Source organism: Chrysemys picta, chromosome 22 (assembly GCF_011386835.1).
Source record: "Chrysemys picta bellii isolate R12L10 chromosome 22, ASM1138683v2, whole genome shotgun sequence".
Taxonomy (NCBI): Eukaryota; Metazoa; Chordata; order Testudines; family Emydidae; genus Chrysemys; species Chrysemys picta.
The window spans coordinates 11,627,305-11,651,945 of NC_088812.1; the positions used below are offsets into that span (position 1 = coordinate 11,627,305).

Below are 24,641 nucleotides of genomic sequence, written 5' to 3' on the forward strand. Positions count from 1 at the left end.
TGGCCCCTTAATCTCACGCTGTGCCCAGAGGGGCTACCCCCTCCCCCAGCCAGGGATCTCAAAGCGCGCTACAAGCAAACATCAGCCTGGGAAACGGGGCTTGTCCCAAGGCACACAGCACCTCCGGGGGAGAGCCGCCCCCTCCCCCCAACTACTGCTAGACCGCCCGCCCCTCCGAGCTGGGACGCGAACCCAGGCGTCCGGCCCCTTTCACCCAGCCGCTGCCAGACCCGGGAGGTCCCCCGCGCTCCCCGGGGCTGCTCGGAAGGGAGAGGCCGCCCCCTGCTGGAGCATGCAGGGACAGACACTCCCACCCGGGCACAGAGTTCTCCGGACAGAGCAGGCGCCAGGCGGGCCCCATAACCTGGGGGGGCTGCAGAGCACCGTGGGGAGGGGCAGGGGCCAGGGCCGGATTCACCTTTTGTGGGCCCGGCAGCAAACATATTTGTGGGCCCCCATGGAGGCAGTGGAGCATGGGGGGGGGGTCGGTCCCCGGAGCGAGGGGCCAGCCAGAGGCAAGGGGGGCAGGGCAGGGGCGGCCCCACTCCGCCCAGCGCGAGGGCACTGTTTACAAACCGGCAGTTGCCAGACGCACCGTGGCCTGCCCGGCCCTATGCTGCCAGCGTGTCCCTTTCCCTCAGGGGTGGGCCAGTGCTGCGCCACACAGCCCCGCCCAACACCCCCCAACTCCCTATGGCCAAAGGCCCCCCAGATCCACTATGCCCAGCCCCCCAGACCCACCCACAAATGCACAGCACCCCCCTGCCCACAGCCCCACCACAACTACCCAGCACCCCCACAGAACCCCCCTCCCTAGTGCCCCAACACACACAGATCTTCCCCGTCCCTTCACAGACCAGATTCCCCACAGACCCACTCCCCCAAGCCCTGCCTCCCAGCCCCACTCACCAGCCCGGCAGCACAGCCAGGGCCAGGGCCAGGGCCAGGGCCGGGAATCACCCCGGCCCCTCGGGAGTGGCGCGATCAGCCAGGCCCTGCCCGGGGTCCTCAAGACGCACTTGCCTGGAGGGGCCCAGCCAAGCCCCCCGCACTGTTCCCCCCCCCGCCCCACACACACACCCCTGGCTCAGACTGGCCAGGCTTCTGCACCAGTCCCAGGCGGCTCAGGTGGGGAGACAGGTGGGGCCCCACAGGTGGTGGGCAGCAGAGACTGCCCGGAGCCACAGGTGCCCTGGGGTCCAGCCAGGGGGCCGAGAGGAGCAAGGGGTGGGGCCAGGGAGCGCAGAGGGGCCCTTGCCCGGCCGGCGCACAGGCCGAGAGGAGCAAGGGGTGGGCGGGGGGAGCCAGCGGGGTCGCGGGGCGCAGGGCAAGCGGAGCAGGCCGGAGCCCGGCTCCATGACCCATTGTAAACCCAGCGCGGAAGCACTGGGCTGGGACTCAGGAGCTCTGTATCCCTGTCACAGACCCTGGGCCTGTCCTTCCAGGGGGGAGTTTCCAGGCCCTGAACCCCTCTGGGCCTCAGCTCCCCCAGCTGTAAAATGGGATCATACCAGCGCCCCCCCCGTCGGGCCCCTGTGCCCCCAGCCCGGCCAATACCCCCAGGTCCCGGGACACGGGTGGGACATGGGCACCTGGCCGGGTGCAGGGGGTGCAGGGGCCATGCACCGTGTGCCAGACCTGGGGCAGCCGGGCCGGGGGGGCAGCAACCGGCAATGGACCAGATACACCGGGGGGGGGCGGAAATGCACCGGGGGGGGGGGCGCTGCCTCCCCCCCTGCGCCGCGCCCCACCCCCGCCAGGGGGCTCCCCGGCCGGAGCCTGCAGCGCCCACGCCGGCCTCTAGGGGACCCGTGAGGCGCTGGCCAATAGGGCAGCGGGGGTGGGGCAACCGCTGATTGGACGGCGATGATTGGTCACGGTGAAGGAGCCCTCACTAATGGACGCGCGCCCATGACGCCTGTTTTGGTTCTCGAGGGGCCAATGGCGGCGCCTGGGGCGCGGCCGGCAGCCTATGGGAAGCGGCGGCGACTGAACCTCCCAGCGCCACCCAATGGGAGGCGGCGAGTTCCGGGAGGGGCCAGGGCACCCAATGAACGGCGGAGGAAGGCGGGACGCCTAGCTGGGCGAGCCAATCGGAGGCGGGGGGCGTGGCCTGGTGGCAGGAGATCGAGGCCGGAGACACGTACGGGCCAGAGCGCGGCGGTGACGGAGACGACAGGTGAGAGCGGCCCAGCCCCCCCCCCGGTCAGGCCTGGTCTCCCCCCCCCCTTCCCGTCAGGCCCAGCGCCCCCCCCCCCATCGGGCCTGCCCCCCCCCATCCCGTCAGGCCTGGCCCCCCCCATCCCGTCAGGCCTGGTCCCCCCCCATCGGGCCTGGTCCCCCCCCCCGCGCTCTGCGGAACGGGGGGGTCGTGGATCCCCCCGCCTGGCTCGGCCCCTCCCCCCAGCGCTCTGCGGAACGGGGGGGCGGCCTGGCGCGGCCCCCTCCCGCCCTGTTTCCGGTCTCGAGGCCTGGTCCCCCCCCTCCCCCCGGAGAACCCAGGCGTCCTGGCCCCGCCCCCTTCGCCGACTTCCCCCCCCTCCCCCCGCCCAGCGACACGGGACGCGGCGCCCGCGGGCGTTACAAGCTGTACGGCCCGGGCGGGGGCGCGGACAGAGCGGGCGGCGCAGGGGCGAAGCGAGGGGTTCGCACGGGCCTGGGGGAGACTCGTCCCCAGCCGGGGTGGGGCAAGGGCCGGGGGCGCTGGAGGGGTCAGGAGCAGCTGGGCCCCCCCGGCCGGGAGAGGACATGGCGGGGGGCGGGGGTGTGACCCCCCTGGGCCAGGTGACTGGCAGGGAGCTGCTGTAGCCTCCGTTTTCACAGGGGGGTCTCGGGGGGTCCTGGCCATTGCAGGCCAGGAAGCCCATTTCCGTCCCAGCCCGTCGGGTAGAAACCAGGGTAAAGAACAGTGTTTCGTCAGACAGGCCGTTTGTCAGGGGGGGGAGTGACCACGGCTTTTGTCAAGGGAAATCGCGCCTCGCCAATCTACTAGGGCTCCTCGAGGGAGCTGACAAGCATGTGGGTAAGGGTGATCCAGTCAAAATAGCGTATTTGGAGTTTCAGACGGACCCTGAGAAGTCCTCTCACCCATACACTCTTAAGGGGTGTAAGTAGCCATGGGATACGAGGGAAGGTCCTCTCATGGGTCAGTAACTGCTGGAAAGATAAGACACGAACAATAGGAATAAATGGTCAGTTTTTGCACTGGAGAGGTGTGAACCGCAGAGCCCCCCAAGGATCTGCCCTGGGACCTGTGCTGTTCAACATATTCATTAACGATCTGGAAAAGGGGGTGATCAGTGAAGTGGCAAAGTCTGTGAACAATCCAAAATTATTCAAGATAGTCGAGTCCAAAGTAGACTGTGAGGAGTTAGAGGGATCTCACAAAAGTGGGTGACGGGGCAACAAAATAGCAGATGAAATTCAACACTGATAAGTGCAAAGTAATGCACATTGGAAAAAATAATCCCATAGATACATATACAATGATGGGGTCTAAATGAGCTGTTACCACCCACGAAGGAGATCTTGGAGTCACTGTGGATAATTCTCCGTAAACTGCAGCTCAAGTAAAAAGGGTAATAGTATGTTAGCAACTGCTAGGCAAGAGAGAGAAGAAACCCGACAAATATCCTATTCCACTGTATAAATCCATGGGGCACCCATGCCTTGAACACTGTCCAGTTCTGGTCGTCCCATCTCAGACGGTCTCTACTGGCACTGGAACAGGCTCAGAGGAGGGCGGCGAAGATGATCAGGGTATGGAACAGCTTCCATCCAAGGGGAGATTAAAAAGATTAGAGCTGTTCAGCTTAAAAAAGAGACCACGGGGGGCATGTGATCTGTAAAATCAGTGGTGTGGAGAAAGTGTTATTTACCCTTCCCACAATACCCAAGTCAGGGGTGACCCGGTTAAATTAATAGGCAGCAGGCTTAATACAAAGAAGAGGAAGCACAACTAACCTGCGGAACTCATTGCCAGGGAATGTTGCAATGGCCAGAAATATAACTGAGTTCAAAGAAATGGCGTAAATTCATGGAGGATGGATCCATCAGTGGCCATTAGCCAAGCTGGTCAGGGACGCAACCCCATGCTGGGGCAGCCCTAAACCGCAAACGACTAGAAGTCGGCTGTGGAATACTCACTCCACAATTGCCCTGTTCTGTTCTCTCCCCATGAAGCTCTGGTGATCGGGGAGTAGGCTAGATGGACCATTGGTCTGACCCAGTCTGGCAGCTCTCATGTTCACCTCAACTCCAGCTCCTGTTTGGTCAGTTAACAAGGCCGATGCAAACCAATGGGGAGCAGATCCCCCCTCTGAAAGGGTATTTAGCCCCCCTCCCAAAGCAGGACTGTCTGAAAGGGGCTCTCAGGAGCAGCTGGGATTGAGCCGATAGCAGAGCTGGGCCCCTGGAAAGTTGATGCTCCCCGGCTGGGTGCAGTTAGGCGGGCTGGCTTCTGGCGATTAGGGCTCATGACTAGCCCTGCACCCGCTTTCCCCAGCTCCGATTCAGAGAACAGCGGGGGGAAGGAAGCAGAGGAGTCCGACAGGTTGGGTGTAGGGCAGGAGACACGACTCCTGGGGGTTGGGAAACCTCCAGACTCTGAGCTGGGGGAGAACAGCGAGGGCGGGACCCAGACATGTCCTGTGACGGGCCAGGTCTTGCAGCACAGACTGTAAATCCGCCGCCCCAGCCCGTGGGCTCCCAACGCTGGCAGAGCTGGAGTCCATGCGATTTGTTGGGTGGACGTGCCGAGGACTCGGGCAGTGACCGAGGAGGGAGAGGTGAGGAGGGCTGTGTAAAAGGAAAAGACGTGGGCCAGCCCCCTTTGTGGCTGTGTGGAGCACCAGAGCTGTGACTGCCGGGGAGTAATGGGGCCTTGGCTCACCGGCCCCCTGCAGGATTTCGGGCAGGGCCTGGCTAGCTTGTTCGGGCAGGCCAGCTCCCGCAGGAGGCAGAATAAAGTCCCTGGGGAATGGGAATGGTCTGACCAAGCGGGGCTGCGATGTCATAGGGGAGGCTGCGATGTCATAGGGGAGGATGTGCCAGCAGTTCTTCCCTGCCGTCCCAGCGTGAGGGTGTCTGACTTGCCTAGCGCAGGTGTTTCTCCCCCTCCCCCTCCCCTGCGTGGGGGCAGCACCGGCGGCTCTCCGAGCTGGGCTTTAGGCTCTCCTCGGACTCAGAGGGTAAAGGTTGCAGGGGCGGCCGGGTTGGTTATTTATTGATGAGCCTGGGTTCGGCTCCCTCCTGGGCAGGCTGGTTACTGACTCGCCCTGGGGGGTCCCCACTAGCGATTGGACAGCGTGTCCTGCTGCTTTCAGAACGTCCCCTGGAGCTGGAGCCCAGTCACACCTGTGTGAATTCGGGTCTCGCTGTAGCAATCCAGCGCTCCGCGGGGCTGGGCTGTCGCTCCGCGTGGGGGAGCAGCTGAACTCAGCACGCCAGGCTCACGCGCTGTTCCTGTGCTCTGGGTGGGGAGTTTCCTGGTTCTTCTTCTTTCTCTTTCACTTTCCCAGTTCCTGGGCCCAAAGGCAGGGCTCCCGGCTGCCCTCGCTGGCTCTGGGGATCTGGGTCCCTCTGCCCCAATGGGGTCGGGGGCTCAGGCTGACAAACCCCCAGCTGAGCGGGCCAGTGCGGCCCATGCCCATCGGGAGTAGTGGGCGGGTGAGTCCCGCCTGCCAAACACGCACCAGGTGCCGACCTCGTTTGGAACCTTGCACTGACTCACTGCATCTGGGGCGTAAACACTGTGTCCTACCCTAACTCTCGCTGGGGAGCCGAGTTCTGGACATTCATGTTCCTCCTTCCCTGCCGCGCCTGGTGCTGCGAGACGTCAGAGTTCAGCGTCACCCCAGAGGTGGCTGCATTCTAGGCCACGGGAGAAGCGATTCCTCTGGCTGCATGCATGCACATAGGGCCGATGGGTTTCAGTGAGGTTACCCTGCTGGAAAGTGGGGGGCTGAGGGGATCACCCCGCTTTCTCAGAAGCAGGCGCTGGTAGCTCTTGCCCATGGCAGGAGCTGGCTCTATTCCAGGCTGATGATTCCTTCTTCACCATGTCTTGAAATGGCCCGAAGTCCCCAGCCCGGTTCTAGGACAGCCCTTGCCCTGGTGGCAGGAGAGCTGGGTACCCCACCCCCGGGGCAGCTCCAGAGCTCCTGCTTCTCCGTGCACACGCTGCCAAATCGGGACCTCTGGCTTGGCACCCGTGCCTGTCTGGCCTGGGCATTCTGGGCCGGCCAATGGAGCTGCACGTGGGCACGCCGAGAGGGAACCCCCGACAGAGTGAGGCAGTCGATGTTCTCCAGCCCCTGACCATCGCAGTGCCCCTCTGGCTGCACTGCGACCTGCGACCACAACGGGTGGTGGCTTGGGCTGAGGGTCCCACGGACCAGCAACTTCCCGGGCAGGAGAGCAGCTGTGCACCAGACCCTGCCGGCAGCGACAGTCCTCGGGACCAGCCCCAGCAAAGGGGTCAGGCATCCTCTGCGTCCCTCTTGGGAGAGGGGTGGCCAGACCTAGCTCCGTGTCCTTGGGACGCTGGCTCCTGCTCCACGCCTCACTCTGGGCTTTCGCCTCGTTCAACGTGCTGCAAGCCAGTCCCGCGGTACTCCCCCCTTTCACCCCTGCTGGGACGAGCCAGTGGGCTCCTGCAGTAACGCCCGCCAGAAAGACCTGCTCTCGCTGGGATTTGACTCCCTTGTGGCAGCCCCCAGCACCAGGCAAATGTGGGAGGGAGCCAGGTAGGGCCAGGGGGCAAGGAGGCTCCCTGCCCGGGTGGCTGAACCCAGCGCCGGTGCCAGCCCCGCCTGGGACGTCATTAGGGGCGCTAATGGAAGCCTTGAACAAGCCGCTCTCACCTGCCAAGTGGAAATCCGCGGGGAGCCGGGCTCGCTGGGAGCCTGTGACTAGCCCTGCAACAGCCTGCAATAATTGCACCATCTAGACGCTGGGCCCAGAGCCCCGGGTGGGGGGATGAGACGCCAGAAGCTTCAGAGAGGTTTGCACAACAGCTGCACAGCTCCGGAGCCACGCTGAGAGAGCTGGGTGGGCGAGAGGAGGGCTAGCCTGGGGCGAAGCGAAGCCGTGTTTCTCTGTGGCTGGGGGAGGAGATCCTTGCCAGGCAGCTCCCTGGTGAGTCAGAAATCTTGTCCCAGCTGGCGTGGGGCTGGGGCGGTGAAAGGACCTGACTCCTCCCGGAGTAGGGGCTCAGAGCCAGGTCGTGTCACTCACTCTGTCCTGGTCTGCAATGACAGATGGCTGCAGACGTGGCAAGGTCTGGTCCCCCTGGACCGTGCTGGGCACACCACCGGCACTCAGTCTTAGCACAGCGGTGCCAGCTCGGGGGAGGGGGGGGGCACAGTCCCTTCCCGAGAACGGTTCTTTTCCTTCTTTCTTCACTCCCAGGTCACTTCCTCCCAGTGGGTCGGATGGGGTGGGCGCCCCCTGCCAGCTGGGACAGAGCGGGATGCTCAGACCCCCAAGTGGGGGGGATCTCCAGGCAGGTCTCTGGAATGAGCTGTGGGAGCCGGGCATGAGGACCTGGGTCTGGCAGCGGAGTCCAGCTATGGTCCCCACTGACGTGCGCCCCCTGCCCTGTCTCTTCCAGCTGGTGCAGTTCCCCGAAGTGAAGGGTGCGTCCCACCCACCTGCCAGCGCCATGGACGTGTTCAACCGGAACATTGACTTCAACGCGCTCTTCAAGTTTTCCCACATGTGAGTGTGGGGTTCGCTCCACCGGGCCCTGATCCCCATGGGTAAAGAGAATGGGCCGGAGTGGGGTCTGTGGTTGGGGCCTGGGAGCCGGGATTCCTGGGTTCTGGTCCCGGCTCTGCCACATAACTGCTTTGCCTCAGATTCCCCATCCCGGGGCGTGGGCGCAGCGCTTCGGGATCCTCCGCTGCGGCACCAGCTCAGCGTTTCTGCTCCATCCGGTGCCAGTGGTGGTTCTCTCTCTGGCTCGGCCGTCAGTTGAGTGCGCCCATGTAGGGAGCCGTGGGCTGGGCCGGGGGGGCAGCTCTGAGACCTGGTGGTCGCTGACTTGCTCCTTTCTGCCCCACAGCTCTGCCTCCACCCAGCAGCACCTGAAGAGGGTCTATGCCAGCTTTGCTCTCTGCATGTTTGTGGCAGCGACCGGAGCCTACATCAATGTGGTGACCCATCTGCTCCGGGTAAGGGCTATGCTCGGTGGCCACGTCGGTCCCCCGCGCTGGGACTGGATGGGCTTACGGGGGGCACCTCCTTTCCCCGGACTGAGTGCTGGCGAACGGGCACCGTGGGTACCTGTGCTCAGTCCTAATGCCTTCGCTGCAGCCATTGACCAGGGAGTGCTGCAGACGCCTGTCTAGTGCCCAGCACGTGAGGGCAGTGCCCTGCCAGCCCCTGCATCTTCTCCCCACCCAGGCGGGCGTGTCGGTGCTGCCCCTGATTGCATTCAGTGGGTAGAGCAGCCCCGGGCTGGGATAAGAATGGGGGTGTCCCGTGTCTGCAGCCCCCTCCCTTTCCACGCGCTCCCCGCGACGGGCCTGGCTGGTGCTGCATCTGCCCCCGGCCCCCGCACCAGGCTCAACTTCTCGGGGTCTCTGTCCAACAGTTCAGCCTGCTCTCGGGCCTGGGCTCCCTGGCACTGCTGATCTGGCTGACGGCCACGCCCCACAGCAGGGAGACGGAGCAGAAGAGGCTGGGGATTCTGGCTGGCTTTGCCTTCCTGACGGGTACGTGTGGGGGGTGCCTGCCCCTAAACCTCCTGGGCAAAGGGGCCCTTCTCCCCTTGCTGGCCCCTCCCCTGGGGAGCCTGAGCCCACGGCACTTACCGTCCTGTCCGTCGCTGAACTGCCCCTCGCCCGGGGGCGGAGGGCCTCTTCCTCCGGGGCTGGGCACACGGTGGACCCAGGCGTCCGGCCGTGGGGTTCCCTGTACTAAGCACTGGGCCCTTCTCACCTGCCTGAGGGAAGAAGCTCTGAGCCCGAGGAGGCCTCTGGCTGCCGATGATGGGGGGGCAGGGGCGGGGCTGCTGTCACTGATGTGTGTCACCTTGTCCTTGCAGGAGCCAACCTATGTCCTCTCCTGGAAATGTGCATCGTCATCAACCCCAGGTAGGCAGCGTGCGGCGCGGCGTGGCCGGGCCGGGCGCCCATGTCCGTCCTGGCTCTTCTCACCTCTTCTCCTTTCTTGCAGCATCATCCCCACCGCCTTCCTGGGCACCGCTGTGATCTTCAGCTGCTTCTCACTGAGCGCCCTCTACGCCAGGCGTCGCAGCTTCCTGTACCTGGGAGGTAAGAACCGTGCCGCCCCCCCCCCCCCCCCCCCCCGCCGCCGCCCCAGCGTCCCCCACCCAGCCAGGGGGCTCACGCCTCTGTCTCTCTCGCAGGCTTCCTGCTCTCTGGCCTCTTCCTAATGCTGCTCTTCTCCTTGATCAACGTCTTCGTGGGGTCCACTTGGCTGTTCACAGTGAGTCCCACGCCCCCCCCCCCTCCCCTCGCCCCACAACCAGCGACGGCAGCCAGCAACACTGGGGCCAGGCGGGTGTCTTGGCCTGGCTGTGGGAGCGGCAGCTGGAGCGGGTCCTGGAGGCAGGCCTGATCCCGCCTGGGCCACGTGGTGACGGAACCTGTCCGGAGCCATGCCTGGGCCCAGCTGTTGCTGTCTGGGCAGACAGGGCCCGATCCTGGGAAAGGTGGGTGGGCCCCTTGCAGGATCTGGCCTTCATCACTCCCACTGCTGGGTCGTGTTTCCAGCCTGCTTTGCCTGGCACCCATCCCAAGGCTGGAGCTGGTTCGGGTAACTCATGCCAGCTGTGGGGCAGCAACGTCGCCTCCTGCGTCTGCCTTATCCCCAGGGCAAGCGAGACCTGGGCCCTCCCAGCCAGACGCAGGGCGGCCGGGCGCTGGCAGGGGCCGGGCTCGGGTTCACCCATAGCCCAAGTCTCTGAGCTGGGGGGGGGGGGGGGGGGAGAGTAAAGGGGGTAGGAATGGCAGCCCCTGCTGCTCATGGGGGAACTGCACTGAACAGACACGGGGGGGCATCTCGGGGGCTCGTCCCTGACTCTCCCTCCTCCCCACCAGGCTAACCTGTATCTCGGGCTGATGGTCATGTGTGGGTTCGTCCTCTTCGACACCCAGCTCATCATTGAGAAGGCGGAGAGCGGGGACAAGGATTACATCTGGTGAGTGGGGGGGGCAGAGTGGGGGGGCAGGGATCACAGCTGGTGAGTGGGGGGGCAGGGATCACAGCTGGTGAGTGGGGGGGCAGAGCGGGGGGGTGGGGATTACAGCCGGTGGGGGGGGGTGCAGTGCAGCGCAGCAGAGAGCCCCGTGCCAGGCCGAGCCCCCCTGACTGTCTCTGCCCCTCCAGGCACTGTGTGGATCTCTTCCTGGATTTCATCAACATCTTTCGGGAGCTCATGCTGCTGCTGGGGATGAACGAGGTGAGTCCCTGCCCGGCTCAGGCCGGGCCCTGCGGCGAGGCCCCTGGACACTGGCCAAGGTCAGCCCAGCAGGCACATGGGCCAGGGGCTCTGCGGTGGGCAGCAGCCAGCACCCACCGGGCCTGCTGCGCAGGGCCAAGCGTCTGGCCCCATCCCTCCAGGAGCCCCCTGGAGACGAGCTAGGGCTTGGCGAGGGCACAGGAGTCCGGGCCTGTGTCCTGGGCCCCAGGCGGGCGGATTCCCCTGGAGCCAAGGCCGCTTTGCCTGCCTGGAAGGGGCTGCCGAGCATCTGAGCCACCCGCAGGCCGGGGCACTGACGTGTCCTCTCCTCTTGCAGAACAAGAAGAAGAAGGAGAAGTGAAGCGACGCCAGGTGCCGGTTGGGTGGAGCCCCCATCCCCCTCATCCCCTGCCCCTGACCCATTAAAGGGGCTGCGCTCTGCCAGCCACAGGCAGCCACTCGCTTTCCTATTTTGTGGGTTGTTTTCTCTTGTTTGAGCTTTTTTTTTTAATTAGAAACCAGCTGATTAGCAGCTCCTCCTCCTGGAGTTTGGTTTCCTCTTCCTCCCCCCCCCCCCCCCCCCCCCCCCCCCCCCCGCTTGCTTCTGGGGAGGCCTGGGCCAGCCACATGCAGGCACCCCCCAGCTCCACGGGCTGAATCTTTCCAGGGGTTGGGGCCTTCCAAGGCGTCTCACCCCAGTAGTGAGAGCAGGGCCAGGGGCCTGGCTGTACAGCGCTCTGCCTAGAGCTGCCACCCCCAGATCCTAAGAGCCCAGACACCTCCATCTTGCAGCAGCCCTGCTGCCCCCCCCCGGCCTTTCATTCAGCCAGGGCCAGAGTGTCTGGCCGGGTTCGCCCTGGTTCCAGCCCGCAGTGGGCCCCTGTTCCCGGGAGCTGCATGCCCAGCAACGTCTGGATCCGCTTTGGTTCCAGCTCCAGGGGATGGGGGGGCTTTGGCTGGCCCTGCCAGGGGCTCCCCTTCCGTTTGTATAACGAGTCCCCCCCGGCTGTCCCTGCCCCAGCAGAGAGATTGCTCACCTCCCCCACGTGGGACCAGCCAGGCAGCAGGCCGAGGAGCTCCCCGGCTAGGCTCCGTCTGGAACACGGCCCGTCCGCGGGGCTCTCATGTAACATCCCCTGGCCTCCAGTGCCTCGCTCTGCAATGGACGGTCTCCCCTCTCCCTGTCACGAGGCTACTGATTCATCCCCCAGCTGGGAACCCCAGATGTTTTTCTGAAGCTCCATGTTTCTCCTTGGCTGACGGGCCCTTTTCCTCTCCCCTGAGGCCAAACTCCACCTCTGCTTGCTCGGGATAAAGGAGTCGCGCGCGCGCTCGCTCTAGAACCAGTGCCAAGAATCACAATGTAAGAAATAATCTACTTTTAAAGAGACGTCTAACAGGTTTTAATACCGTAACAAGTGTAATTATTTTCTGTTTCATCGGTTGACAGCCCTGGCTGCGTTATATAACTCATACTGTGAAGACAAAGGTGTTTTGATTCAGAAATATGAAATCTCCATAGTCTTACTTTGTACAAAAAAATAAATAAAAGTCCTCAAACTTTAACCTTTACAGCCAAGCTGTCTGCTCCTTCTTGGGGGTCGTCACACACTTGCCTTGGGTGGTAGTGGCTCTAGGCCGCCCCAGGCCCCAAGACAGAGCTGGTCGGCCGCACGTTCCAGGTGGGGGAGGCGGCGCAGTGCTGGGAACTGGACCCGTCATATCCCAGCACGGTGGCCGGAGCACAAGGCCGGCCTGCCTCTGAGTAGCCAGGGGAATATTTAGGGCAGCCTAACGTGCCTTAAGGTTGGGCAGGGAAAGATGCAGAAGTGACGGCCCTAGAAACACCCCCGTGGTGTGGAGAGCTCCTCCCATGGGGTCTCTGCACGGGGGCAGTTGAGTCTCGGGAATAACCAGGGACGGGGCCATTGCGTGGCTAGGAAGAGTAGGGGGCTGCACTCGCTGCGTGCCCCACTGAGACAAGGGATGGGGAACCCAGGGCTAGCTCCAATCCCTCCCCATCTCGATGTTTTCAGGAGCTGATCTCTACAGCCAGCCCTCTGCCTGTCCCAGCTGCGGTTCAGGCCTGGGGATGATCCCAAGGCAGACAGTTGGCTGGAGGTCTGTCAGCCTTTCTCCTTCACACTGGGCAAGCAAACCTGCTCTGCGTTTTCACCCACCACGGGACTGGGCCGGGCTGGCCCCCCGCCCCGGCACCGGCAGAGTCCGATACAGCTGAGGGGCAGCAGCAGGAGCTGGCCGGGGGGGTGGGCCGGAGCATGGGCACTCTCAGGCTGGTGCAGGCGGACTCCAGCTGCCAGGCGACCAGGACTGGTACCCGGAGGAGCACGGGGTGAGAGCGGCGAGGGAGACAGCATTGAGCAGCCACCCTGGCCTAGCCACCACCTACAACCCATGGCCCTCCTCACCCAGGAGGGGACTCTGGCCCTGTTCTCCCCTAAAATTCCCTGTCCTGGTGGACTTAGACTCCTAGTCTTCATGCCCACACCGTGCTGCTGTGCCTCCAACCACCCCAGAAGCAGCTGCATTTCAGGGTGTTTACAGGTAGGGACAGTTACAGCGGAGCCTGGCGTTTGCTTTTTACACCCCCCACCCCCAAGAGCCCTTTGCCCAACAAAGCACTTAGACAAGTAATTAACCCTCGGGGCAGCTCCCAGCCAGGCCCAGAGGAGGGGAGGGGGCCAGGGGGAGGGAGCAGTAGGACCAGGACTCGGAGTGGGGAGGGGAAACGGCAGTGGGGTCTGGCTCAGCCAGGCCCAAGCCTAGTGCTCCAGGTTTCCCTTCTCTCTCTCACCCTGGCACCGGGCTCCCCCACTGCACCCCAAGGGGCTGGCCAGGGGCAGGGAGGCTCCCCGTACGTACCGTGCGGTGCCTGCACCTCATCACCTGTCGCACCCGTTGCACAGGCCATGCTGGGACCCATCGTCTGCCTCGTGCTGGTAGCATCACAGCTGGGAGGGAACCCTGCTGGGGCCATGGCGGGGGGCACATAGTACACAACCCCCCCCCAGGAAGAAGGGGGGCCAGAAAATGCCACCCTCGCTGCTAACCCTGCCTAGTGAGCACCCGGTCCCCTCCCTACAGGCTGGGGGCTGCTGGGGGTGGGGATGGGGCAGCATGTCCTTCCCCCATCACAGCCCATAACCCAGCCTGGTGCCGGAGGGGAGCCAGCCCCGAATGCTGCTCCAACCCTGTGCCCCCAGCCTGCTGCGCCACCTCGGGGGAGACCCCCCCCCCAGACTCCAGAGGGGAACTGGGGCATCTCCGGTTGACTGGGGGGAGGGGCCCCAAGGGCTCATCAGGATTTGGGGGGAACATCAGAAATTCCCTCCCCCACCTACCTGGGGTGGGAGGGGCCCTGGGAGGTGAGTGATGCAACTGCCCTGCAACCAGCGAGGCTGGCACAAGGGGTGCCGCAGGTTTGTGCCTGGAGCCACGAGGGGCGGCCCTGGCACCCTCAGCCCCCCTCCTCACCCTGCGTCCACAGCCCTAGTGGGGGGCGGGGGGGAGGCTGCTGTCCATCCGTCTGTCCAGACCCCTGAGACAGCAGCTCCCTGGGCCGTGCGGGGCCCTCCACCCTCAGTCCCACTCTTCACGTGGGATGCCAGTGACCCCAGGAGAGGGGGGCTGCGCTGCTGTGGGGCAGAGGGGGGAGACAGGGTGCTCGGGGCCTGGGCTATGCGAATAGACCCTGACCGGGGAGCCCTTCTCCCTGCCCCCATCCAACCCCATGCCTGCTCTGCCGCCGAGGGGAACCAAGCCCCACAGCCACGGCCCAGGATAATGGCTCTGGGCACCGGGGCCTGGAGTCTCAGGCCGCACCCCCTGCCTGGTCCCCACCCCCCAGGCGTACCTGCTCGTGTGGCAAACCCCAAACCCAGCCTGCACCCTGCAAAGGCCGGGCGCTGGCCTGCTCAGGCCGGGACATCACAAGTGGGGCCTGATCTTGGGAGGCAGCGGCGTCAGCTCCTCCCGACACCCCGAGAGCTGCCAGGGGGCCAAGCAGAAAGGGGGCTGGCCCGGCCGAGGCAGGGCCACCATGGCAACCAGCGGTTGATTATAATCGTGCCCCTCGCAGGCCCAGTGATTTGCCCTTCCACGGCGACCAGCCCACGTCATGCCCCTGACCCGCACCCCCGCTGACTCTGGCTCCAACCTTCACCCCCTGAGCCGTGTCCACTGGCACCTGCTCTCCCCTTTCGCCGCCTGCCTGGCGTCTGACCCGGCTCCACTGCCCAACAGCCGCTGCACCCCGCTCAGAGGTGGCTGCCTTTCAGTGCTGGGCGAGCCGTGCCCCGGACAGCCGTCGATCAGTTCGCTGGGCTGGTGCCAGATCCTCGCCCTTCGGGGCGTCTCTCTCCCGTGCTCCGGTACCACAGCTGGAATCGCTGACGCCCCAGCAGCCCTTCGACGTCTGCATGGCGAGACTGGGCCCAACGCCCCCTTTCTCGCCTGCCCTGCGCGTGGGGGGCAGCCCCGGGGCCAGTCAGCATCCGTGGCACCCGCCCACAGCTCTGAAGAGGAAGGGCCCATCCCCCAGGGGCAAAGCGGCCAGCTCGACTCCCAACACGCCCCGTGGGCGCCAGGTCTGGAGCGGCCAGAGGGGATCCGTTAGATTCATACCGAGTCCATCATGGCCCCCCCATGCACCAGCGACAAACGCGGCCCCAGCAGGCTCCTTCGGAGTGCCGGTTTGAACTCAGGCCTGGGGGCCAGTGGGACTGAACCCCCCATCCGTCCCGGGCTGCTCAGGGGCTTGTGAAACCTGGGAGGACACATGGGGGGTGCTGCTCTCAGCCCCTTCCACGGCACTCAGCGCCCTGGGGACTGACTCCTGCCCCCCCCGGCAGGAGCTGCAGGGCTCCGTTCCTGACCCCCAGCAGCTGGTGGGTGGGCAGGGAGGGGACGGGAACCACGCATGAATCCAGCCCCGCTCTTAACCTTTTATTGGCAGTTTGAAGGGAGACCAAGGCAGACAATAAACAGCTGGATTCACAATAACTTATATAAATAAAACAAAGTGGGAGGGCGGCGTCATTGAATAAAAAACCCAACCGGAAGGCGAGAAAGGGGAGTGGGGCTGTCCACGGCCATAGCACCATTGGAGAGAGCCAGGCGAGGGGCACACGGCCAGGGGAGGCAGCGGGACCGGGAGCCAAGGGCAACCCCGACCCAAACACAAAAGACAAGGGGCGGGAGCAGCTCCGGGACCCAGCTGGGGTCAGCTCATGGGGTCTGCCCCCCAGCACCAGTGGAGAGGAACGGCTGCGCCGGGGAGCAGGCAGGGCTGGGCTAGTGAGTGGGGGGACCCCAACCTGGCACTGAGGGGCCGGGGGACACAGCCGGGGGTGCTGCTGAGAGGAGAACGCGACTCCAGTAACTCGGGCCGGCTAGAAACCCCTGCGCTCCAGCCACTCACACCTGGGGCCTTAGCACTCCTGGTTTCTACAGCAGCAACTCACTCCACGCGGCTGCACCTACCAGCGCAGGCCCATAGCTGGTGCATCAGAGGAAGGAAATCTCCCCCTTCCCCATAACGAGCCTGTGGAACTCACTGCCACAAGAGACTGAGGTGTAGGCGTTAAAAGGGACTGGACATTCAATGCAGCAAGAACAAGAGACCATCCAGTTACCTGAGAAGGGCAAAGCGGCCCCTGCCGTACAGACTGGCCAGGCCCTAGCCAGCAGGAGAGACCCCTCCCCCCCGCAGGGCGGCTTGCCCCTTCCTCAGCAGCGGCTGGAGACTGCACTAGAGGGGCCCCTGGTCCAATCCAGGCAGGCGATCCCCATGCGCCCTAGGGGACCCACGTGGGGAGGGCTCCATGCGGACGTCCCCGGAGCTGAGACGACGGCGCAGACAGGTCCTGCGACACTGCACCAGCCTCTGGGGATGAGCCTGGGGGGAGCTGGGAGCTGCGTCCAGGGCGAGGCGGCTGTTCCGGCCCGCTTGGAAAGGGGTCCGGGGTGGAAGATGTGGTGGTGGCCCCCAGCCGTGGCTCCTCTGTTGGGGGGGGGGGGGGGAGGGCGCGTGGTTTGAGACACCTTGGCAGGATTCTGCGGCCCCCGGTGCCAGCAATGGGCTCTGACCGGCCCCAGTGCCAAGCGCCACGGGCTCCTGAGGGGTCGGGGGAAGCACAGGGGGGCCCCAGGCAGCACCAGCTGATCCCTCCTCCCGCGAAGGGGGGCTCCAGGGGCACCCTTTAACCTTGGCTCCCGCAGGAGGAGAGGCTGTCGTACAGCGAGTCACTGAGCGATTCCGAGTTCTCCAGGCCCGGCTGGCCCTGCCCCGTGTCTCTGGACTTCAGCTCCAGGCTGCCTTCCTCGCCCACGTCAGAGGCACTGGGCGTCCGGCTGGCGCTGAACGCCGGTGGGGAGGGGGGCGGCAGGCGGGGCCCATCTGAGGAGGCTCTTTTCCTCTCGGCGGTGCTGCGTGCGGAGCTCTGCAGGGACAGACGCGGGCGTGAGAGATCCGTGCGGCAGGGGTCATCTTCCTGATCAGCCCCCCCCCGGCAGACGCCGCTCAGGGACCGGGAGCAGAACAACCCGGCCGGCTGGGGGGTCCCTACACGTCGGCACGGCCCTGCCTGCAGACAGGCCTGGATCGCAGAATGGTGGGGCCCGGGCAGTATGGAAATTGGGGTTCCCCCCTTCTGTAAACTGGACAGCAAAGTACCCCCGCCCCACACACACTCGCCCCACACAGACCCCAGGATGACCCTTCTACCCCACAGCCCCAGTGCACCTCCCATCCCACCCTGCACACAGCTCCCCAAATGTCCCCTCCCGTCCTGCCCAATACCCAGACAGACCTCCCAAATGCCCCCTACCCCACATAGTCCCCAACCACCAACCCACACATCCCAGCAGCCCCGACATCCCTCCCGCTCACTGCAGCCCCCCAACATCTCAGTCCCCCTCGCACCCCTCGCTGACTCCCGGGCTCCTCCTGGCCCCAGCCCCACTCCGCATGCTCGGCACTCACACGGTGCAGCCGCCCCCTGGCATGATGGGGGCTGGGGGTGGGGCGGGTTGCGCTGCAGAGCCGCTGAGTCTGGGGTTCCCCCGCACTCGTTGGGGGCCCCGTGCAAGGGACCTGAGTGCACGTTGGTTAATCCTGGCTGGCTGCCAAACGGCCCTGCAGCTCCCTGCACGTGTGCCAAGCTGCCATCTGCTCCGCACAGACCCTGCTGCTCCCAGGGCAGCGTGCCCAAGAGCCCAATCCCCAGCCCTCATCCCTGCCAGCTGCTGCTGCCTCCACCCCAGAAGTGGCTGCATCTCAGTGGGGCCAAGGGGCCTCCCACAGTGAGTTTCTTTTGGATCCTGTCTCAGGAGAGGAGCAGGAGTGAAATTCCGTCCCCCATGGTGCCGACGCCGACGGGATCGAGGCCAAATCCTGCCTATGGCTGGGCGCCCCCTGCACCGCCCAGCGCCACTGCACGAGGTCACAGGGTGCCCTGGCCACGTCCAGCCCTGCGCAGCTCAATATAAATAAATCAATTAATGGAGATATCCCATCTCATAGAACTGGAAGGGACCTTGAAAGGTCATCGAGTCCAGCCCCCTGCCTTCACTAGCAGGGCCAAGTACTGATTTTTGCCCCAGATCCCTAAGTGGGGCCCTCAAGGATTGAACTCACAACCCTGGGTTTAGCAGGTCAATGCTCAAACCACTGAGCTATCCCTCCCCCCAATGAACACACCCACACACCCCTCCCCCGGCCTCCCATCGCAGCCCAGCCCCCCACTCCTCCCCCCATGGCAGCCCAGCCCCTCTCCCCGCCTCCCATCTCAGCCCAGCCCCCACTCCTCCCCCCATGGCAGCCCAGCCCCTCTCCCCGCCTCCCATCTCAGCCCAGCCCCCACTCTTCCCCCCCATGACAGCCCAGCCCCTCTCCCCACCTCTCATCGCACCCCAACCCCCCCTCCCCCGGCAGCCCAGCCCCTCTCCCCGCCTCCCATCTCAGCCCAGCCCCCACTCCTCCCCCCCATGACAGCCCAGCCCCTCTCCCCACCTCTCATCGCACCCCAGCCCCCCCCCTCTCCCCCGGCAGCCCAGCCCCTCTCCCCGCCTCCCATCTCAGCCCAGCCCCCACTCCTCCCCCCATGGCAGCCCAGCCCCTCTCCCCGCCTCCCATCTCAGCCCAGCCCCCACTCTTCCCCCCCATGACAGCCCAGCCCCTCTCCCCACCTCTCATTGCACCCCAGCCCCCCCCTCTCCCCCGGCAGCCCAGCCCCTCTCCCCGCCTCCCATCGCAGCCCAGCCCCCACTACTCCCCCCAAGCAGCCCAGCCCCTCTCCCCGCCTACCATCGCAGCCCAGCCCCCACTCTTCCCCCCCATGGCAGCCCAGCCCCTCTCCCCACCTCCCATCGCAGCCCAGCCCCCCACCCCTCCCCCCCCAGCAGCCCAGCCCCCCTCCTCCCTCCATCACAGTCCAGCCCCCGATCTCCCCTCCCATTGCAGCCCAGCCCGCCCCCCACCCCCCATGGCAGCCCAGCCCGCTCTGCCCTGGGGCAGGGAGGTTTCCACACCGGGTCTCACAAACCCGGGACCAGGCAGCAATGGGGCTGGGAATGGACCCGGATCCCGCCCCGTCCGACGGGCATTGGGGGGTGGGGAAGGGGGGAGGGTGAACAGGGCTCGGCTGGGTGCCAGTGCCCCGGGGGCTGGCCTAGGGCCTGGAGGGGGGGGTGAAGGCACTGGGAACATCCGTGGCTCCTCCTGGCAGCCTAGCCCAGGTTCTCTCTGCAAGTGCCTCCACCACCCGTGCCCCCAGCAGCCAGCCCCTCCGCCCAGCCCTCCGCGCCCGCAGCTCCCAGCAGCCTGCCCAGGGCTGCCCGCGCCGACCAACCCTCGGACTACCGCTCCCCGCCCCGGGGGGGTCCTTACCCCAGCCAGCCCGTGCAGCCCCTCCAGGTCCCGGGCCGTGCACAGGAAGGGGTCCGCGGAGCCGCCGCAGGCCTTGGAGTTGGGAAAAGTCCAGTTCTTGCTGTGCTGCACTCGCCGTGGTTCCAGGCGGGGGTCTGGCCCAGGAGGGAGGCAGTGGGGAGTTAGCAGAGGGCGACCCCCCCAGCCCTCACCCAGCCCCAAGCGAAGGGCTCAATGGCTGCAAACGTGGGCAAGGGGACTGGGGGAGGGTTGGGGTCGCTCCAGGCCTGTCCTAGCACCCCCGGCCCCTGGTGGGCAGCTCGGCGCAGGGCGGGGTGGGGGGTTAAACCCTTCGGTAGAGGGGGAATGGGCAGGGTCTGGCCCAGGCGGTGCGGGGGACACATGGGCAGGGAGATCGGTGGGAGTGAGTCGGCTGGCGAGGGCGTTTCCTGGAGCAGCCGGGAGTGAACAATGGGACCGGAGGTCCCAGCAGGGTGTCTGGAACCAGTGTGGGTCCCCATTAGCATTACTGGTGTGAGTGTGTCCCCCCCCCACGTCCCCAGCTCGCTGGGCCCCGCGTAAGCCCCCTCCCCACCCCACGGCTCGCCTGGGTCCAGACCTTCGGGGCAGACTCCGCGGCTGCGGAGGCTCGGGGGCGGCTCCACGCTGGCCAGCACTCCGTGGAACGTGGGCATGCTTTGGTGCTTGCCGGGTGCCAGAACGTCCTCCGCGCTGGGCACCTCCCTCTCCAGCGTGCGGGCCTTGCGGGGGACTCTGGGGCCGCCGGGGGGCCGCCCCGGGGCGAGGCTGGGCAGCGGGTCCAGGCTGGGTTTCAGCTTGGGGAGGTTTTTACCGGGAGCCCCACTGCAGTAGTCAGGGGGAGGGAAGGTGCCGATGCCGCTGTCCAGGGTCCGTGTCAGGGAGCCGCACACTGTGAGGAACAAGGCCAGGGTGGAGTCAGCAGCCGGGCGAGCCCAGACGGGCCTCCTGGAGTCCCTCTCCACAGCCCATCTCAGAGCACTTCACCCCACACAGAACACATGGCCAAGGTCACCCCCCACCCCGCACTGAGTCCTGTATCTAGCCACGCCCACTCTCATCTGCCACGCCTCCTATGGACTCCAAGCCCCGCCCACCACCGACAGGCCACACACCCCCACAGAACACATGCCAAGTTACCCAAGGTCACCAGGTGTCCCTGGCTGAATCCGGCCCCGAGCCCCGCACCCCCTCCTGCCCCCCCAGACCTCCACCACATCACACCCCCTCCTGACTCCAAAACCCACCCGCCATGGGCTGGCCACCCCACCCCCCCAGAACACATGGCAAGTTACCCAAGGTCGGGAGGGCCCCTGGCTGAGTTCTGCCCCTAGCCCTAACTCTCCACTGCCACGCCCCCTCCTGACTCCAAGCCCCGCCCACCACTGGCAGGCCACACCCCCACCCAGGGTTGGGAACGGAACCCAGGAGTCCAGACCCCCAAACTCCCGATCACCAGACCCCCTGCCTCCCAAACCACCCACTCGGCCACAGTCTGCACCGATAACTAGCCTGGCCCAGCCCAGAGTTTGTGCCACTGAGCTGGGAGGCTCCAGGGCTCGGTACAGATCGGAACCGCGACCGCTCGCGGCATTGGGCAGGCTCCTGTGGGGTCACCTGTGAAGTGCTGGGAGTTCACTGACTCGGCCAGGCTGTCGTCCGACGGGATTTCCTCCCGGAGTTTCGGGTCTGGGCTCTTCAAAGGAAAGGAGACGAGAGAGATGGATAAACACGGCGCCCGGGGTTCCCTTCCCCTCTGCCTGGCACAGACCCCAGCCATGGCCAGGCTGGGGGCACTCCCCACCTTCTCGGGGGTCTCCTCACAACTCCGCAGGTGGCCGACAATGCCGTTCCGTGGGGGCCGGAAGAGCCTGGGGTCTTTGGTGTCATGTGAGACCCTCTGGAAATCCCGGAGCTCCCTCTTCTGCTCCAGCCGGCTCTCGTAGGCTTCCTTCCCGTCCACCCTGCAGAGATGACGATGTGAGCCGCTGGGGGGCCGACAGGACAGACGGCTGGACCCCCAGAGCCCTTCCCTACTGGCTGTACACAGCTCTCCCTGGTCTGGGCTCAGGACTGGCCCTAAATGAAAACCCCTCCCCTCCCTCACTTTCAGCACGTCTGAGCTTGGTGCGTGCTCCCCATTCACAGAGGGAGAAACTGAGTCACAGAGAGGGCCCAGGGAGTCTCTGCCCAGGCTGGGAATTGGAGCCAGGAGCCCTGACCCCCCTCCTCCTGCCTATCCCATGAGACCCCACTCCCCTCCCAGAGACAGGAATAGGACCCAGGAGTCCTGACCCCCACTCTCCCCTGCTCTAACCACTGGACCCCACTCCCCTCCCAGAGCCAGGGAGAGAACCCAGGAGTCCTGGCCCCCAGAACGCTGCCTAGGCACATGCACTTGTTTCCACCCCTGCTGGCCCCCCCCTCCCCCCGCAGACCCTCCCCTGCCCGGTACCTGTTCAGCAGCTGCTGCATGAAGTTTTCGGCCGTCACCTCCTGGTACATGACCTGCAGCTCGTTCTGCGTCTGCTCCACGAGGATGCCGCAGGCGTGGGGCCGGCCCTTTTCCAGCGCCAGCCCGTTGATGTAGGCCTTCTCGGCCTCCAGCGCCTTGCGCAGGTCCTCCGCCTTCTCCATCAGCTTGGAGATGTTGAGGCTCTCCGCCTCCAATTTGCAGGCCGCCACCTTCCCCTCCCGGCGCAGCGGCGAGGCGGCCCCGCCCCACTGCTTCCGCTCCTCCTTGGCCTGGAGCCCCTCGGGCCGCCGGCTCAGGGCGGGCAGCTTGCTCCGGCGCAGCCCGAACCAGCCGGCGATGCCGCTGGAGTTCTTCGGCTTCCCCTCGCCCGCCAGCCCCTTGTCCCGGCCCTGGTGCCGCAGCACGTTCTCCTCGATGCCCTTCATCACCTTCTCCTCGATGGCCGAGTGCAGCGCGGGGCCAACCGCGGGCAGAGCTTGGCCAGGCAGGGGCGGGGCCCTGGCACAGTCAGGGGGCTTGCGGCCCGCGCCGGGCGGCGGTGTGGGGGGTGGCTTGGGGCCACCGGGCCTTGGCTCCTCTGCTGGCGGGCGGGGAGCCCCAGCCTTGGCCAGCGCCTTGGTGGGCGATTTGGAGGGCAGCTTGGTGGGGCTCCCATGGGGGCTCTTGGCGCCCTTGGCCGGGGGCACCGGAGGGGCTTTGGGGGGGTTCCTGGGGCCCAGGGGGGTCCCTGCTGCGCCCAGCGCCCCCGGCTGGCGGGCTTTGGCGGGGTAGTGCTTCGAGGAGCAGGTCTCAGCCTCCAGCCGGGAGCCCACCGAGCCAGAAGAGTAGCACCGCCCGGCCAGCTCCACGCCGTGGCACTGCTCCTGGTGTTTGAGGCTGCCGCCCGCGCCCGGCCGAGGCTGTGCCCTGGCCTCCAGCGCCTCCTCACAGGGCCGGCCTGGTGCCCTGGCCTTCCCAGGGCAGGTGTTTTTCTCCGGGCCCGGCGCCTCCTTCCGCTCCCCGGTCTCGGCCCCCTTCAGCTTCCCCAGCGCCGAGAGACGCTCCTTAAACGGCAGGTGTCCCGGCTCCAGAGGCTTCTTCCCAGCGCTGTTCCCAGGCCTCCTGGGCCCGGCGGAGCCCCCGGCACCCCTGCGGGCGGCCGGCGGAGACTCAGCGCCCCGCTCCCGGCCCTCCTTGGCAGGGGCGTAGGGGCACAGCTCCGGCGGGCAGTGGGGGGCGTCTGGCCTGGCGCCTCGCGACGGGGTGGAGCGGGAGCCCTTGGGCCGCTCCAGTGGGGAGGCCAGGCCGCCCACCGACAGCTCTGAGATGTTCTCGTAGTCGTGGGGCTTTGGGGGGCCATGCCCAGCGGCCTCGGCCGGCCCGGGGGCCAGGTGCCTGCCAGCCTTGGGGGAGGCCTGGCCGCCGGCCCCAGGGGGCAGGAGGCAGGCAGGCACCGCGGGCCCCTCGGGGGAGGCCCTGCGGCTGAGCACGGGCGAGGGGCACGGCTCGTAGCTGTTGCTACGGCAGGGGATCTTGGAGCTGCGGGTGAGCTGGGGGCTCAGGCGCAGAGGGTTGGGGCCCTGGGGCTTCTCCCCGGGCGTGGGCATCTTCAGGAACTTGACCATCTTGGAGGGGGAGGGCAGGGGAAGTGCCCCACCGCCCGGGGACGGGGGGCCCGGCTGCAGCTTGGGCTTGCCCTGAGCCGAAGTCTGGCCGAAGCCTTTGGCACTCTTCTCGGGGGGCTCGTCTCCGGAGAGGCAGACGCTGAGGTAGGCCTGGCGCTCCAGGGCCGGCTCCAGGGAGGGCCCCAGGGCCTGGCCGCCGGCGGCTGGGCTGAAAACTGGCTTGTCTGCGTTGCCCTGGCCCGGGCCCGACGCCAGCTTCGTGGGCTGGTACTTGCCCATGACAGACAGGCCGGTGAGCACGTCCCGGCTCAGGGCCTTGCCCAGCACCCCTGGCTTGGGGCCCAGCGCCCCCGGGGGCCCCTCCAGCCGGTAGGCAGCGGCTGGCTCCCCGTTGAGCGGGCAGCCCTGCTTCAGGAAGTGCTGCAGGTAGCATTCGGTCTCCTCCAGCAGCAGACCCAGGTCCAGCTTCTTCTCAGCCAGGGTGCTCAGCAGGGCCTCGCCCGGGGGGCCCTTCTCCACAGGTCCCAGCTCCCCCAGCTCCCCCGTCTCGTCGGAGGAGGACGAGGAGCTGCCCTCCCTCTTCTGCTGGCAGCACAGTGGGGGGAGCAGCTGGGGGCGCCCCCCCTCGGCCTCCAGGGCCCCCCCCTCCTCGTCCTTCCACTTCAGCGCCTCCTCCAGGCCATTCGGTGCTGGCGGCAGGCAGGACGGCCACAGCTCATGGGTTGCCGCCAGGGGCCCCTCCCCATTCACCGGCGACTCCGGCTGGCTCCGGATGGCCACTAGGGATTTGTGGGAGCCGGGCTCCGCAGGGGAGTGGCTGGGGTCCCTCCAGGGAGACAGCTGGCAGGGTGGGGGGCACAGCAGGGGGTCCGTCTCCTCCAGCTTCCGCAGCACCTCCAGGATCTGTGCTTTCTTCTTGAAGAACGGAGACAAGGCCTCCATGGACTGAGAGCCGGGGCCGCCTGCCCGCAGCCCTCCGTACCCCACCTGGGGAGAGGGGCAGGAGAGGCCGTGAGATGCCCGGGGCCCGGCTTCCAGCTACGCCAAGGCCCCCCGATAATCCAGACCCCAGCCCAGACAGCGGCACGGCCAGAGCACGCCGCACCGTGTCCGTTTGCTGCTTCCCGGGGCAGACAACAGGGGTAGGCCCAGGCCTAGAACACGGGGTTCTGGGGCCCCCCTCGGTCCCAAGGCTCAGCCAGACAG

General features: G+C 66.3%; 2 protein-coding genes across 5 annotated transcripts in view; one reads left to right on the top strand and one right to left on the bottom strand.

Moving 5' to 3' along the window:
- Positions 1 to 1,898: 1,898 nt before the first annotated feature.
- Positions 1,899 to 12,001, top strand: TMBIM6 (transmembrane BAX inhibitor motif containing 6). The gene is made up of 10 exons (XM_065576598.1): positions 1,899 to 2,179; positions 7,613 to 7,719; positions 8,066 to 8,174; positions 8,597 to 8,717; positions 9,050 to 9,098; positions 9,181 to 9,278; positions 9,374 to 9,453; positions 10,068 to 10,168; positions 10,357 to 10,429; positions 10,767 to 12,001. Exons 2-10 carry the CDS (start codon positions 7,664 to 7,666, stop codon positions 10,788 to 10,790), a joined length of 711 nt encoding a protein of 236 aa, XP_065432670.1. The 5' UTR covers positions 1,899 to 2,179; positions 7,613 to 7,663; the 3' UTR covers positions 10,791 to 12,001.
- The window catches only part of NCKAP5L (NCK associated protein 5 like), a 32,851-nt gene continuing 19,208 nt past the window's right edge, over positions 10,999 to 24,641 (bottom strand). For 3 of the 4 annotated variants that reach the window (XM_065576589.1, XM_065576591.1, XM_065576590.1), the window contains 6 exons: positions 21,811 to 24,422; positions 21,160 to 21,319; positions 20,973 to 21,051; positions 19,936 to 20,247; positions 19,338 to 19,471; positions 10,999 to 16,890 (listed from right to left, as the gene is read on the bottom strand). In XM_065576589.1, the coding sequence (XP_065432661.1) occupies positions 16,651 to 16,890; positions 19,338 to 19,471; positions 19,936 to 20,247; positions 20,973 to 21,051; positions 21,160 to 21,319; positions 21,811 to 24,422 (3,537 nt within the window). In that variant the 3' untranslated portion in view covers positions 10,999 to 16,650. The remainder of the gene's footprint in view (positions 16,891 to 19,337; positions 19,472 to 19,935; positions 20,248 to 20,972; positions 21,052 to 21,159; positions 21,320 to 21,810; positions 24,423 to 24,641) is intronic. The other variant, XM_065576592.1, reaches the window with a different exon arrangement.

Excerpts from the sequence above, each read along its gene's own strand:
- TMBIM6 (XM_065576598.1), top strand. The coding sequence starts at position 7,664 with ATGGACGTGTTCAACCGGAACATTGACTTCAACGCGCTCTTCAAGTTT. Across the intron at positions 7,720-8,065 it reads CTCTTCAAGTTTTCCCACAT|CTCTGCCTCCACCCAGCAGC; the intron begins GTGAGTGTGGGG and ends TCTGCCCCACAG. Across the intron at positions 9,454-10,067 it reads GGTCCACTTGGCTGTTCACA|GCTAACCTGTATCTCGGGCT; the intron begins GTGAGTCCCACG and ends CCTCCCCACCAG.